The sequence below is a fragment of the Suncus etruscus genome, chromosome 4, assembly GCF_024139225.1.
Source record: "Suncus etruscus isolate mSunEtr1 chromosome 4, mSunEtr1.pri.cur, whole genome shotgun sequence".
Classification (NCBI taxonomy): domain Eukaryota; kingdom Metazoa; phylum Chordata; class Mammalia; order Eulipotyphla; family Soricidae; genus Suncus; species Suncus etruscus.
The window spans coordinates 70329291-70344261 of record NC_064851.1 but is presented as its reverse complement, the minus strand read 5'-3'; the positions used below and the strand labels follow the sequence as shown (position 1 = coordinate 70344261).

Sequence of the window (14971 nt, the reverse complement as noted above, 5' to 3'; positions counted from 1 at the left end):
AGTCCTCCAACACTGTTGCAGGAAACTTCTGGTTCTTCAATAACCATCACCCCAAGAGCTTAGTCTACCAAACCAAACACCATGAATCCCACCACGCCCAATATTACTGTATGTTCTTGTTTTTTTCAGTGGATCTGGAAGGCAGTGGCCTCACCCTGAGATCATTCTTGGGCACTCTCCCAGTGCATATCTGCTTATAAAATTGGAATGTACCAAAGAGGGAACTCAAGAAATTGGTTTTCTATGCCCCAATTGCTTTCCAGCTCCTTTCTATTCTGTCTCTGCATTTCTATATAAACATCTTAAACTTCCATCACTGAAACCCACCCATCTCCAACTTCTAATATGCCATTTAATTATGTTTTATTCTTTTCAGACCCTGGATGGTTTCATCTTTGTAGTGGCCCCAGATGGGAAGATCATGTACATCTCTGAGACAGCTTCTGTCCACTTGGGTCTTTCTCAGGTAGGTGAGTGGTCCACACCTCCAGTCTTCAAGGTTTATACACAGAGCTGGAGGCAGAAGGGGGCGGAGCTATCTAAAAGATTTTTAAGTGCTTTTCTGGGACTGAAGACACCCCTGGTAGGAGGTCTGATCTCTACTTTCTCTACTTCCCTTCCCTTTACATTTTTACCCCAGAACCACACAGTGGCTACCTGTGTGATTTAAGACAAATTCCATGGGAGACAGATACATACTTTGTCTCAAGGTCTTCACTAGAACATTGCCAGGAAGTAGCTACTGCTGTTCCTCCTCCTGCTTCTCCTTCCAGTTGTTATTTCCTTTCATATAAATATATAAAGGCTGAGACCTAGACAAGCCACCGCCAGTAACAGGAATAGAGTTCAAATTAAAACTCAGGGTGGGCGCTAGTGAGACTCCTGTCCTCACAGTCCTGTAGATCCCCTGGTCCAATCTTCCAGCCTCTTCAGCCAACATTCCACCACTTCGGAGACTGCGATGCCCTCCCCTTTACAGGTAGAACTGACTGGGAACAGCATTTATGAATACATCCACCCAGCTGACCACGACGAGATGACCGCTGTGCTCACAGCCCATCAGCCCTACCATTCTCACTTTGTACAGGGTAAGGCTGGCTCAGATCTGTGACATTCCCACATCTGCATTCACTTGTGCCTCTTCTCCTGTTAGCTACCTGTCTCACAAATTTTTCCCTCGACTGTTCTCTTCCACAGAGTATGAGATAGAGAGGTCCTTTTTCCTGAGGATGAAGTGTGTCTTAGCCAAGAGGAATGCGGGCCTCACCTGTGGTGGCTACAAGGTGTGTGGCAAGATGCAAGATACTGTTCCTGGCAGCTGCAGTCTCCTAACCTGGAGGAGAAAGGAGCAACTTTTCATGCAAGCTTGTGGTGTGAAAGGGACATCTCTGCTGCCTAGACCAATCTGGAGGGCATCCTTCAAACATGTCAAAGCTCAGGTTCTAGGAGTCGCCCTACATCCTAAGTCTACATCTTAAGTCTCAGCTTCACTGGGTCTAGTTAATGTCTGACTTGTACTAGGGCCCAGGGGGCACATAGATTGGGCACAGGGATGTATAAAACTGTGGAAAGACCAATAAAATCAGTAGCATGGTGGCGTATAGTTAAAACTTCACTCAGACTCTGGACCCAGTGCATTGTTAACAGTGGTGCTGTTGCTTGATGAGATTAAATGAAAATGCAGAATCCCATTATTTGGATCATCTCAGCCTCAGCCTCTGCCCTTTTTACAGTTCTCAGGGGAGTTCAGTAAGCTGGACATTCCTTTGAGGCACTCTTCTTCATTTAGTACTCCTGAGGGAGGGGAACATAGCCCACATGACATTTGTCATTTGGATTGTCTCAGCTCCTTCTTTCCCCTTCTCACCGTTTTGGGATGGTTCCTGACCTCAGCTGAGACTCAGTACCTCTCCACCCAGGTCATTCACTGTAGCGGTTACTTGAAGATCCGCCAGTACAGCCTGGACATGTCTCCCTTCGATGGCTGCTACCAGAACGTGGGACTGGTGGCTGTGGGCCATTCGCTGCCACCCAGCGCGGTCACAGAGATCAAGCTGCACAGCAACATGTTCATGTTCCGTGCCAGCCTGGACATGAAGCTCATCTTTCTGGACTCCAGGTGGGAGCCAAGGCTGGAAAGGGTCATCCCTAGGGGGAGGGCGGCCTACTCCACAACACAAAGCTGCTTGTCCACAAGATAGTAGGACTTGGAGATAAGGCAGCATGAATGGAGGTGGGAGGCTGCAAAGTGTGGGTGGGTACCCAAATCTGAGTTGCTTGTCAACTCCTTGCCTCCCTCTGCTCCCCTACTCATCCTATCGTGCTTTCTTTTTGGCAGAGTGGCAGAGCTGACGGGGTATGAACCTCAAGACCTGATAGAGAAGACCCTGTACCACCATGTGCACGGCTGCGACACCTTCCACCTGCGATGCGCCCACCACCTGTGTAAGCACCTGCTCTGGGTGGGGAGAAGGCACAGGGCATGCCTTGGTGCCAGCCAGGAGATGCAAGCTACAGCTTCTCTAGTTCCCACTCCAGCATATTTTTCTAACCCCCCCAAGGCTCCCTAGGGCCTGGGAGGGAGAGTGTTTCTGATCGAACCTCTCTCCCCCTCCACCTGCAGGCGTTTTCCCGCTAATTGACATGCTTAGCATGCCGCACGAACTTGACTCAAGCCCGGTTTGCTCAGTGGCCTTGACTTGCACTGGCCTTCCCCGCCCCCACAGTTTTACTTCGAGATTAAACACAGTCTTCCTGGATGGGGGCACCCCAACTTTTTCAGTCTTCCTCCCTCCCCACCTTTACTAAACGTTAGGGAGCCGAGTGCTCTGTGATCTTCGCAGGTAGTGTCCCCCCCGTGTTGGGCCCCGTCGCGGGGGCATTGATTGGGGGCAGCTTCAGAGCCGGCTCTAGCCCCGCTCGCGCTTGTTGGTGTCTCCCGCAGTGCTGGTGAAGGGGCAGGTGACCACCAAGTACTACAGGTTCCTGGCCAAGCACGGCGGCTGGGTCTGGGTGCAGAGCTACGCGACCATCGTGCACAACAGCCGCTCGTCCAGGCCGCACTGCATCGTCAGCGTCAACTACGTCCTCACGTGAGTGCGGGCAGGCACGGGGCGCACCCCGGGTCGGTTTCCCTCTTGGGGCCTGCCCCCCCCTTTCTCTCTGGGCTTGGAGAGGCGGCAGCTCGAGCCCTTTCCACGTCAGGGAGAGGCTTCTTTTCTTTAATTCTAAAGAAAGATCTAACCATCCCCACCCCCTCTTGGTCCATAGTTGCAGTCGACTCTTTTAACCTTTTTATGCGACTCTGAGTTAAATAAAACAATGCGGTAGAAAGTAAATAAAAAAAAAAAAGCGAAAGAGAGAGAGAGAGAGAGAGCGAGCGAGGAAAGGGCCGTTTCTAGTTAGCAAACCAAACAGGACATCTGTTTCACTGTTTCAAATCTGGGTTTGAAGTTTCTTAATTTTAACCAGAGTCTCCGCTCCAAGTCAAGAGTTCTGAGAGAGCAAGCCTTGCTCCAGCCACCCATGGGCGCTTAAGTGACCAAGGAGGGGCTGACGTGAGCCCCCCAGGAAACCCAAGGGCCCGAGCTGATGCGCCAAGTTCTGGCAGAGCGGTCGCTGCGCAGCTGGGCGGACCGGTCAGCTCGGGGCCACCTGCGGAGCCTCCCTTCTCGTTGTCGGGGTGAGGGTGGGGGTAGCCCCGAAGGCTGCTCGCGTGACCTGGGAGCGGAGGAGCTTGCAGAGTTTGCAAAAGTCGGGTGGCATGGCATTGAAGCTCCCGGCAAGTAGCGATTAGGACTCTTCGTGAACAGCTGTGTGGTGTCGTTGTTGTTTTGTGTGTGTGTGTGTGTGTGTGTGTGTGTGTGTGTGTGTGTGTGTGTGTGTGCGTGTGTTGGAAACAGGAATTCTTGTGGTTTTAGGGCACCCCAGGAGCTAGTCAAGAAGCATGGGCACACCAGACGCTTAGTAGAAACGTTATTTTTTAACATCAGGGAATTGGTTATGAGAGGGAGGCTATTTGGAACAGACCGTAGTAGGAGTCGAGGACCAGATCCAGCCCACGTTCTTCTAAATTACAATTAAAAATGTGGTCGTTGAAAATATTGTGCTCGGCAATACGACTATTTCCTTTGTGCCCCCTTTAATGAGAAGATTTAAGTCAATAGACCTAGAAAATGGATCTAGTTAAGATGAAGATCATTATTTAAAATAATAGCTAGTTATTAAGAATTGTTTTATAGCTTCTTTCATTTTGGTAAATGGTGCTAAAATCATACCATTAGGTTTTTGTCATAGCAAGGTGGCGGTGTATTTTAATACAGCGCAGAAGGAGTGCCAAAATTTTGAGTTTCATGAAATAAAACCTTTTCTATGAATCTAATATTTTCATGTTATTATCATAAACACGAAAGAAAATAGCAGACATAATTCATAAAATAGGTCCGTCTGTGGAGTAGAAGTATTAACGAGTGAAAAATTATGTCTGCTTACCATGCAAAGGAAACGGACATTCTTTAAGAAGGTGCTTTGTATGTCTGAAACATTGAAAGCATTATACATCCGCTCTGTTCTCTGGTGGGTGCCTGTGGGTTAGTAATCACTTTTTATCAAACAGCAGGGTATATAGTCACAGAGACCCATATAAATAATCAGAATGCAAGTTAGACCTCCCAATGGGTAAACTTAATTTATGTTTTGAATCATTTAAAAATATTCTGTTTTGTTTTCTGTGTACACGTCTATGCGTTTCTTCTGCTGACTGTCATCCTTTACCATTTCTTCAGAGCTGTAGGATTAAGCTACCATCCATATATCATATTAAAAACATGTATTGATGATGAATGATTTACAGGAGGAAAACATAGCTTGGCACATGTTTTATTTCTGGATGTTTTATATCCCTGAATAAAATTGAAAAACATACAGAAAGAAGCACACAAGAGGAAAAGCTGTAATTGATAACTCTTTTATAAGTCTCATCTCCAATTCTTTGCATTAAAATTTGTAAGACAATTTTTATAGTTACAAATGTGAAAACTGCCTTAAGTGAACTGTCATCAAGTGGCTCTGTGTGTGTCAACAGGATTTTCATTATGAACAGGTTGCTGTTTGTTTGATGTGTATATCACACATCTGGCTAGAAGTTACTAATTTACATTGTCTTAGAAAATTAAATAGATGGCTATTGATTCTCTATGGTAGCAGTGCACTACCACATACATTTATTTTCAGGGAGAGTTCTCCATGAAGCCTCAGCATGATAAGTGAATTCTTTCCAAATATACCACCTCAGTTTAAAATGGCACTTTCCCCTCACAAACAACTCCCTCTGCTCCAATAATTAAACTAGTCATTTTTTTTTCCAAATTTAGGCATTTTAATAGCACATATTTTAGAGAAATTTTCATATTATAAAATTAGAATTTTAACTACTCATTGGTCTAATGAAGGTATGACCTTTGGTGGAAAGTATATTCATAAGAAATTATTTATTCTAATTTTCTGAAGTAGATGTATTGATGAAGTTATTCTGAGATGAAATATGCCCACAAATACGAATAACTATTACTAACAAAACGTAATAATTTTTGTAAATTTTAGTGTGTTGAAAGCCTAGAAAATGAGAAGATGTTGTTTAGATTTTCTGAGTTTTTCTTAGATTTTCTCTGGATTCTTTGAGATTTTTGGAAATTTCTATAGCTCTTTCCTAAAACTTAATAAAAAGAAAAAACCTAATCCAACCCAAGCAAAACCAACATACTGATGAATTATTTTCTATAAGTGTATTAGAAATATGCATTCTTGTCTATTTATGTAAATTAAATATTTAATTTAACACATTAAATATGTGTTATGACATATAGCCTATGCAATTTCATTTTTTTTTGTCTCAACAGGACTAGGGATGTACATGAGTGGTACAGTGCATTGCATGTATGAAGTCAAGGGTTTGAACTATGATACCACATAAAATTTTTTGTATAATCTTTTAGTGCCTATGAGCTTTGAAATAAGTATCTAGTATGATAGATCTGGTTCCCTGGTTATTCTCAAAATATAGAAGAATGCCTGTTATTTTTGAGTAAAAGGGAATATTTAGAAAAGTTCAGAAAAGTATGGGATGTAAAAGAAAAGCATATGTTAGAAAACCAAACTAATTTTCATGAATTCATATTTCTTTGAGTTTGTATAGTATTAATTATGCCATTTAGATGAAAAAAATTAGTACTAATATGAAGAATGTTGAAAATGTGGAGCACCCAAATAAACAATGAAAAATAAAAAATTTTTTTTTTGGTTTTTGGGCCACACCCAGTAATGCTCAGGGACTACTCCTGGCTATGTGCTCAGAGGTTGCTCCTGGCTTGGGGGACCATATGGGACACCGGGGATCGAACCACGGTCTGTCCAAGGCCAGCGCAGGCAAGGCAGGTACCTTACCTCTAGCATCACCGCCCGGCCCCAAAAAATAATTTTTAAGGCCCGGAGAGATAGCATAGCGGTATTTGCCTTGCAAGCAGCTGATCCAGGACTAAAGGTGGTTGGTTCAAATCCCAGTGTCCCATATGGTCCTCCGTGCCTGCCAGGAGCTATTTCTGAGCAGACAGCCAAAAGTGACCCCTGAGCACTGCCAGGTATGGCACAAAAAACAAACAAACAAACAAACAAAACTTTTAGGAACATGAAGCATTAGAATTTTTAAGCTTTAAAAATTTTAATTTTAAAGTATTTTATGAATAAACAACTGACAAAGGACATATAAATATATGTGTTTGAACTATAGATGTCCACAAAATAATTAAAAAAAAAAGAAAAGTTGGGGCGAGAGAGGTAGCACAGCAATAGGGCGTTTGCCTTGCACTCAGCTGACCCAGAATGGATGGTGGTTCGAATCCTGGCATCCCATCTGGTGCCCTGACTCTGCCAGGGGCGGTTTCTAAGCGTAAAGCCAGGAGTAACCTCTGAGTGCCACCAAGTGTGACCCAAAAACCAAAATAAATAAATAAAAACTAAAAGTTATAAGGATAGTACAATGAATATGCAAACACTTTACTATTATATGAATCAAAGTTGCTCTTTTCTCATTTATTTGTATGTCTATTTATGATTCTCCATTGAATTAGTTTAGAGTAAGGTGTAGATGGACATCATGGCTTCACCCTCAAATAACACACTCCTAAAAAGTCACTATAACATTTATGATAGCAAAGTTAAAATTATCTATGCTGTAGATTGCAAAAATATACACGAGTTTTAGTTTACTGATGCCATTAGAAGCAATCTGCCTCTAAAATTCAATAAGAATACACTGCTGTATGATTTTAATTAGGCTAGACTTTTAATGAGAATTGTGAACTATGTAATCCTGTTAATTTACTTGAATTTCAAGAGTAATTTGGTAGTTTTGAAATCAGACTTAATATTGTCAACTAATTTTTGTATTTGATAAAGTCCCTGTTTGCTTATATCCTAAGTTGAAACTAGAACATTATTTGGTGGGAAATCTCACGTTTTTTTACAGCAATTTATAAAATTCATAAAAGGAAGTAAATTTTTATGTTAAAGTTTCTATTTTAATGTTATAAAAAGTAGAGCAAAGAGACAATACACATTAATGATCTAGTAACACTGAAATTGTAGAAAATTTGGAGGCAATCTCATATGCTACATGATTCCCTTACACAAAAGAGAAAAAGATTTTCTATATTGTTACTATAACAATACCCATAATTACTCTTCATAAACTACTGCAGTTTTATAATTAAATGATTTTGAAATTATTTGACATAGTCTTTGAATATTATTTTTATATATCTGAGCTCAACTGTAGCAAACATAGTAATATGTTTCTTTTTCTTTTACTTTTTTTTTTGGTTTTCGAGCCACACCCGGCGGTGCTCAGGGGTTACTCCTGGCTGTCTGCTCAGAAATAGCTCCTGGCAGGCGCGGGGGACCATATGGGACACCGGGATTCGAACTAACCACCTTAGGTCCTGGATCGGCTGCTTGCAAGGCAAACGCCGCTGTGCTATCTCTCCGGGCCCAGTAATATGTTTCTTAAGAGTCCAGTGATATTTTGTTATTGCTACTAGAAAATTAAAACATGCTTTGAAAAACTTGATAAATAACATGTATATTTATATAATAATATAGTTTTTCCTTTTCAAATGATCATTTAAAAATATTTTGTAGAGAGGCCACTCCCAGCGATGCTCTGGGCTTCTTTCTGGGTCTGATCTCAGGGACCCTTTCTGGAATGCTGGGTTATTGTATGTGGTGGTTAGAACTGAAACTGGGTTGGCCATTTGTACAGCATATAAGTGCTTTATCTGCGCTGTACTATTTGTCTGACCCCTAAAATTATATTTTTATGTAATTAAACAATTATGGGAATATATTTGTATTAATAGTAATTTATGACAATGCACACTATTAGTAGTAATCAATAACAATTTTATAACCACCAAATCACTTTATTAAAATATAGAGAGGACTGAGGTTAAAACTTTTTTTGAGGGGAGAATGAGTTTGAGAGACACCCAGTGATGTGGTGGGGGCATAAGAAGTGCTGGTGCTTAAGCTAGGTTTGGTCACAAGCAAAGCTCAACCCTAGATAATTTAGTCCCTTTTAAAGTACTTACTGCTAATACTTACGTAAACTTTCCATATATTATTGTCTACATCAAAATGATTTGTATTGAATTTTGAGTACATTACTTATGCTTAAACTTTGCATTTATTCCTCAAGGACTAAATAAGTATATAATGTGTTTACAAATGCTGTCACAGAGGGAAATATAGCTCAGTGGTAGAGTACTCACTTAGCTTGTAACAGGCCCAAGGTCATGTCTAGTGCTGCAAATGAAACAAAACATTCTCCAAAATACTGTCCCTTTATGCAGTTTTCTCCTTGATGGTTTTGCATGATGAATCCACGGCTTCATACTCACCACTTTTTGACTGGGGACACTGAGTTCGAGTATGTGGAAAAAGTGGTGAAACCAGGATAATAGACAAGTGTGTGGCCTCTTCCTGTATATTGGATTCATTGATGGTGGTGGAAGTCAGGGGTAGTTGTGTGTGTGTCAATATCAAGGAGAGAGGTTCTAATATAAGGCCTATAGTGTCATTTCTCTCAACTTCAGATTTCTCTGGTAACCACTTTCTTATTGCCTTAACACTGAAAAGTTCTGATCTTGTTGTCTTAGAAAACCACAGCCACACTATATTTATTTATATTATATTGTATTTAAAAATTTTATTTTTTAATTATAATATCTTTATTTAAGCACCATGATTACAACCATGTTGTAGTTGGGTTTCATTTATAAAAAGTATAACCCCCCTTCACCAGTACAACCATCTCGCCACCAATGCCCCAATCTTCCTTTTCCCTCACCCCCTGTTTGTATTTGAAAAAGGCATTCTATTTCTCTCTCTCACTACCTTTGTCATGATAGTTGTTGGTGTAGTTATTTCTCTAACTGCAGTCACCATTCTTCATGGTAAGCTTCATATCCTGGGTTGGTCCTTCCAAACCACATCTTTATTGTTTCTGGGTATTATTACCAGACTTCATTTTTCTTGATGGCTGCATAGTATTCCATTGTGTATATGTACCACAGTTTCTCTAGCCTCTCATTTGTTATTGGGCATCTAGATTGTTTCCAGATTCAGGATATTGTAAATAGTGCTGTAATGAACACAGGAGTGCATAGGGTATTTTTTAATCATGTTTTTGTGTTCCTAGGGTACATCCCTAGGAGATGTATAGCTGTATCATATGGGAGCTTAATTTCCAGTTTTTTGAGGAATCTCCATATTGTTTTCCATAAAGGCTGGACTAGATGGCATTTCCACAAGCAGTGAATGCTTGTTTGGAACCAAGCATGTTACATTACAACATTAATATTGATATATCTTCAACAAGTTTCTCAATTTTAAAGATATACATATATATGATTGTATATATGTATATATAATCTAGGAATTGAACACCAGTTTTCAAGGAAGGTTGTTGGGCCATACCTGGTGGTACTCAGGGATTACTTACGGCTCTGTATTCAGGGGTCATTCATGGTGGTGCTCAGGAGACCATATAGGATACTAGGGGTTAAATGTAGGTCAACCACACAAAAGCAAATACCCTACCTGCTGTGCTATTTCTCTAGCCCAGATACCAGTATTCTTAATTGAATGTACAAATTTTTTTAAATTGATACACAATAAAACTGCATGTATAAAGTTCTATTTAAATTTTTACTTCTAAAAAATAAATAAAATTTTACTTCTGGAGATCAAATGTGGATTGTACTTTAGGAGGATAAATGCTAGTTGAATGGACAGAGGTGCAAAGGACATAAATGACTCATTTTGGATATGCAGTTCCAGGATCCTCCTCAGTGTTTCATTTGAAGACATGATCCTATTGTATTAGAAACTGGGCTACTCAGCTGTTTCAAATCCTGATAAATATAGGCAACACATTATAAACATTTGAAATATATATCTTCTTCTTTTTTTTTTTTTTTTTGGTTATATCTGGCGGCACTCAGGGCTTACTCCTGGCTTTGCTTTCAGAAATCACTCCTGGTAGTCTCGAGGGATCATATGAGATGCTGTGCACGGTTGGCTGCATACAAGGCAAACCGTTGTGCTATCACTCTGGCCCCCAAAATATAACTTCTTAACTCTAGAATTGTGGGGAAATGGTTTATCTTTCTGTTTCTCATTTTTCTCACATTTTGAAGAATAATCAGTATTGAATATGACATTTTTGGCACTGCGTCCAACCAAAGTAACACTGAGTATATGTGAATGATTTATTTTAGTGAAATTAAATGAATGGTTTTGTTAATTGCCAATAAATGCAAAAAAAGTCATTTAGTTTTTGGAATGAAAGGGAAAAAGAAGGAGACTTAGGAAGACAAAGAGAGAGGTGTCCAAGAATGAGAAATCAGCAATCATTTTAATACATCTGGAAAAGATTGTTAGATCTTCCTTTCATTGGTTTGGATTCATAGGTCTGTAAAGATTCATGAATGATTTATCCAGCATCTATTATATGTTATGTGCTGTGCCAAGTTCTAGAGTTGTCCAAAGCAATAAAATTCTATAGGTTAAAAAAATAAGAATAAATACAAACTTATCTAGCTTGATTTCTTTAGCTTGTGATGTCTGAGGTTGCTTTGGAAGATATGTAATTTTTTTTTTTTGGTTTTGGTTTTGGGGCCACAACTGGCTGTGTGGGTTACTGCTGGGGTTACTCCAAGCTCAGCACTCAAGAACCCCTCCTAATAGGTTCAGGAAAAAAACATGTTTGGCCATGAGCAAGGTGATAGTACCCACTTTACTATCACTCTGGTCCAAAGGCATGTACTTTCTGTCAACAACTAGACAGAAAGAGAGTAGAAAGACATTGCTTGGGCCACCCCTGGGAGATGAGCTACAAGCATGGACATATTCACTCATGACCAAAGATGGGGAGGGAACAAGAGAAAAACTGGGGAAGGATTTGTGTGTGTGTGTGTGTGTGTGTGTGTGTGTGTGTGTGTGTGTGTGTTGAGGAAGATTATGATCAGCTGCAAAGGTCATGACTGGTTGTAGGCTGATTTCAGCTTAACTCTCAGGAACATTACCAATGATGAATCTTCTGTGTGTCCTTTCGTTATCCAAAGAGAGGAGTTGTGATGGAGTCAATTTTTGTTTTTTGAAATGATGTTAAACTGCTCTTTGTTGTGCTTCAAATGGGAGTTTTGAAGATTTTGATATTTTTTGGTTATGTTACACAGGAATATTAATCTTAATAATTTTAATTTCAAATTAAACTAATTGTTTCAAATTTTACATTTAAATACCACTCATTTTAGTTTTATACAGTTATTTTGTAATTTTCATTATATTTTTGGAGGCCTCCCAAATGGTACTCAGTAGATCTGGAGGCTACCCTCTATGAATCTCAGCTAACTAGTCCAGTTGTTTCAATGCAAGGGCATGAAAATAAGGTGCTGCTCTGGCCCTGTGGTGCTGGCCATCACCTGGGACAGCCAGGCAGTGCTCAAGGGTTTTCAGGGTTGCCTCCAGCAGTGTTTGGAGTGACAAAATGGTGCCAGTTATCAATTTGGCATTAGCTACCTACTAGGTACGTGTTTTAGTCCATTTATATTTCACTGTAATTAATAGTCAAGTTTGCTATTGCTGCCCTGCCCTGAGGAGACTAAAGGTTATTGACAACGTTAAGCTAACCAAGGGCTGGACAGGTACTCTGTTGATTGATGTCCTTAGAAAGGTTGGGAAGTAATGCACATTTGAGGATTTTCTAATTTGTGCCATAGACTCAGAGGGACAAATGGTTTAGCTGCACAGTTATTGAGTGGATATACCAACTCAGAAAGAACTCCAGTGCTCACCTGATTTTATCTTTGGCATGATCTGCCTAAGATTTATTTAATTTTAGGTGGTTATTTTATTTTATTTTTGGAGTAATTAGTTTATTTAAGTGCCATGAATACAACATTGTTTATAATTGAGTTTCAATAGTACAATATAAACCATCTTTCACCAGGGTACATTTCGCTCCAGCAATGTCCCCAGATTCTGTTCCACCACCCCTCTTGCCTCTGGCATTTTACTTCTCTCTCTCTTCCTTTTTTCCTTTTCAAAAAATTTTTAAGTTAAGTTATTTATTTTTTACTTTTTCCCTTTTTTGACACTGTTGTTTTCACTATTTTTAATGAAGGTATCTTGCATATTGCTTTCTCACTTTTTAGAACCCAGTTCTTGTTCAAAGTGATCAGTTCCAACTATCACTGTAATAGTGGACCCTTTTCTAACTACATCCACCACTGTTTGTGGTAAGATTCCTACCATAGACTGGTCCTTCTGACCAGTCTTTTCTGACCCTCATCTCTATTGTCTCTGGATATTATTACCATACTATCTTTGATTTTTTTTATATTCCACAAATGAGATTATTCTATGTCTCTCCCTCTCCCTCTGACTCATTTAACTCAGCATAATACGTTACATATCCATTCATGTATGAGTAAGTTTTATGACTTTATATAAACATTGCATAGTATTTCATAGTGTAAATGTATCTCAGTTTCTTTATCTCATCTATTCTTGGGTACTAGGGTCATTTCCAGAGGCTATTGTGAATAGTGTTGTGATGAATATAGGAATGAGAGGGCTTTTCTGCCCTCTTTTTTGGGTTCCTAGGACATATCTTTAGAAGTGATATTGCTGGATCACAGGGAAGCTCAATTTCTAGTTTTCTGAGGATACCCATATTGTTTTCCAAAAGGGCTGAACCAGTCTACATTCCCATCAGCAGTGAATGAGAGTCTCTTTTGCTCTGCATCTGTACTAGCACTGGTTGTTCTTGCTCTTTGTGATATGTGCTAATCTTTGTGATTTGAGAGATATCTTATTGTTGTTTTGATTTGCATCTCTCTGATGATCAGTGATGTGGAGCATTTTTCCATGTGCCTTTTGGACATCCATATTTCTTCTTTGAGGTAATGTCTGTTGATTTTTTTCTCCCCATTTTGTATGAGGTTAGAGGTTGTTATTTATTTATTTATTTTGCTAAATCTATCAGTGTCTTGTATATCATAGATATTAGTCTGATGGGTATGGGTGAAGAGTTTCTCCCATTCTGTGGGTAGCCTTTGCATCCTAGTCACTGTTTTCTTTGAAGTAAAGAAGCTTCTCAGTTTAGTGAAGTACTTTCTTTTTATTATTGCTTCCACTTGCTTAGACAGTGGTGTTTCATCTTTTAAGATGCTTTTAGGTCCAATGTCATGGAGTGTTCTGCTGTATTGTCTTACAATATGGTTTCAGATCTTATATTGAGGTTTTCAATCTATTTTGACATGACATTTGTACATGGTGTTAAGGAGAAGTCTGGGTTCACTTTTTTCCTATGTAAATGATCAGTTTTCCCAACACCTCTGGTAAAAATTGCTTTCCTTGCTCCACTTTGTAATATTTACCCCTTTATCAAAGATTAATTGTATACCTAGGGATCAGTTTCAGAATATTCCATTTATTTGAGAGTCTGTCTTTATCCCAATACCATGCTGTTTTAATGACTATTGCTTTTTAGTACAGTTTAAAATTGGGGAAAATGATGACTCCCATCTTCTTTGTCCAAATGTTTTTACTTCCTGTGTCTTCTTTTATTTATTGGAGAAGTGTTTTGTACTTTTTCTTAGTATAGGTCTATTATCTCTTTAATTAAATTGACTTGATGTACTTGATTTTCTTGATGTACTTGATTTTACAATCATGAATGGAATTAGATTTTTTTTTTGGTTTTTGGCCACACCCAGTGACACTCAGGGGTCACTCCTGGCTATGTGGTCAGAAATCGCTTCTGGCTTGGGGGACCATATGGGACACCGGGGGATAGAACCGCGGACTGTCCTAGGTTAGTGCGTGTAAAGCAAGTGCCCTACCGCTGTGTCATCACTCTGGCTCTGGGATTGTTATTTTTTAATATCTATTTCTTCTCTTTCATTACTTGCATATAGTAAAGTTATGAATTTTTGTGTATTAATTTTGTCACCTGCCATTTCAATACAAATCTATTGTTTCTATAAGCTTTTGGTAGCATTTTAGGATTTTCTAAATAAAGTATCATGTAATCTTCAAATAGTGAGAGCTTGACTTTTTTCTTTCTTATCTGGATTACTCTATCTATATTTTCTTTCTTTCTTGGTTTTTTTTTTTTTTTGGTTTTTGGGCCACACCCAGTGACGCTCAAGGGTTACTCCTAGCTATGCACTCAGAAATCACACCTGGCTGGGGTGACCATCTGGGATGCCAGGGGATCAAACCGTGGTTCTTCCTAGGCTAGCTCCAGCCCCTTATTGAGAGTTTTATCATGAATGTGTGCTGGACCTTGTCAACTGTTTTCTCTGCATCTGAAAATATAATCATATAATCTTTTTTTGTTTGTTTTTGT

The 14971-nt window shown here is 39.6% G+C and overlaps 1 protein-coding gene across 1 annotated transcript in view; it reads left to right on the top strand.

Moving 5' to 3' along the window:
* The window catches only part of SIM1 (SIM bHLH transcription factor 1), a 124004-nt gene that overhangs the window by 12243 nt on the left and 96790 nt on the right, over positions 1-14971 (top strand). The window contains exons 3-8 of the mRNA XM_049771329.1: positions 377-466; positions 980-1088; positions 1198-1283; positions 1920-2119; positions 2339-2445; positions 2945-3092. Of these exons, the coding sequence (XP_049627286.1) occupies positions 377-466; positions 980-1088; positions 1198-1283; positions 1920-2119; positions 2339-2445; positions 2945-3092 (740 nt within the window). The remainder of the gene's footprint in view (positions 1-376; positions 467-979; positions 1089-1197; positions 1284-1919; positions 2120-2338; positions 2446-2944; positions 3093-14971) is intronic.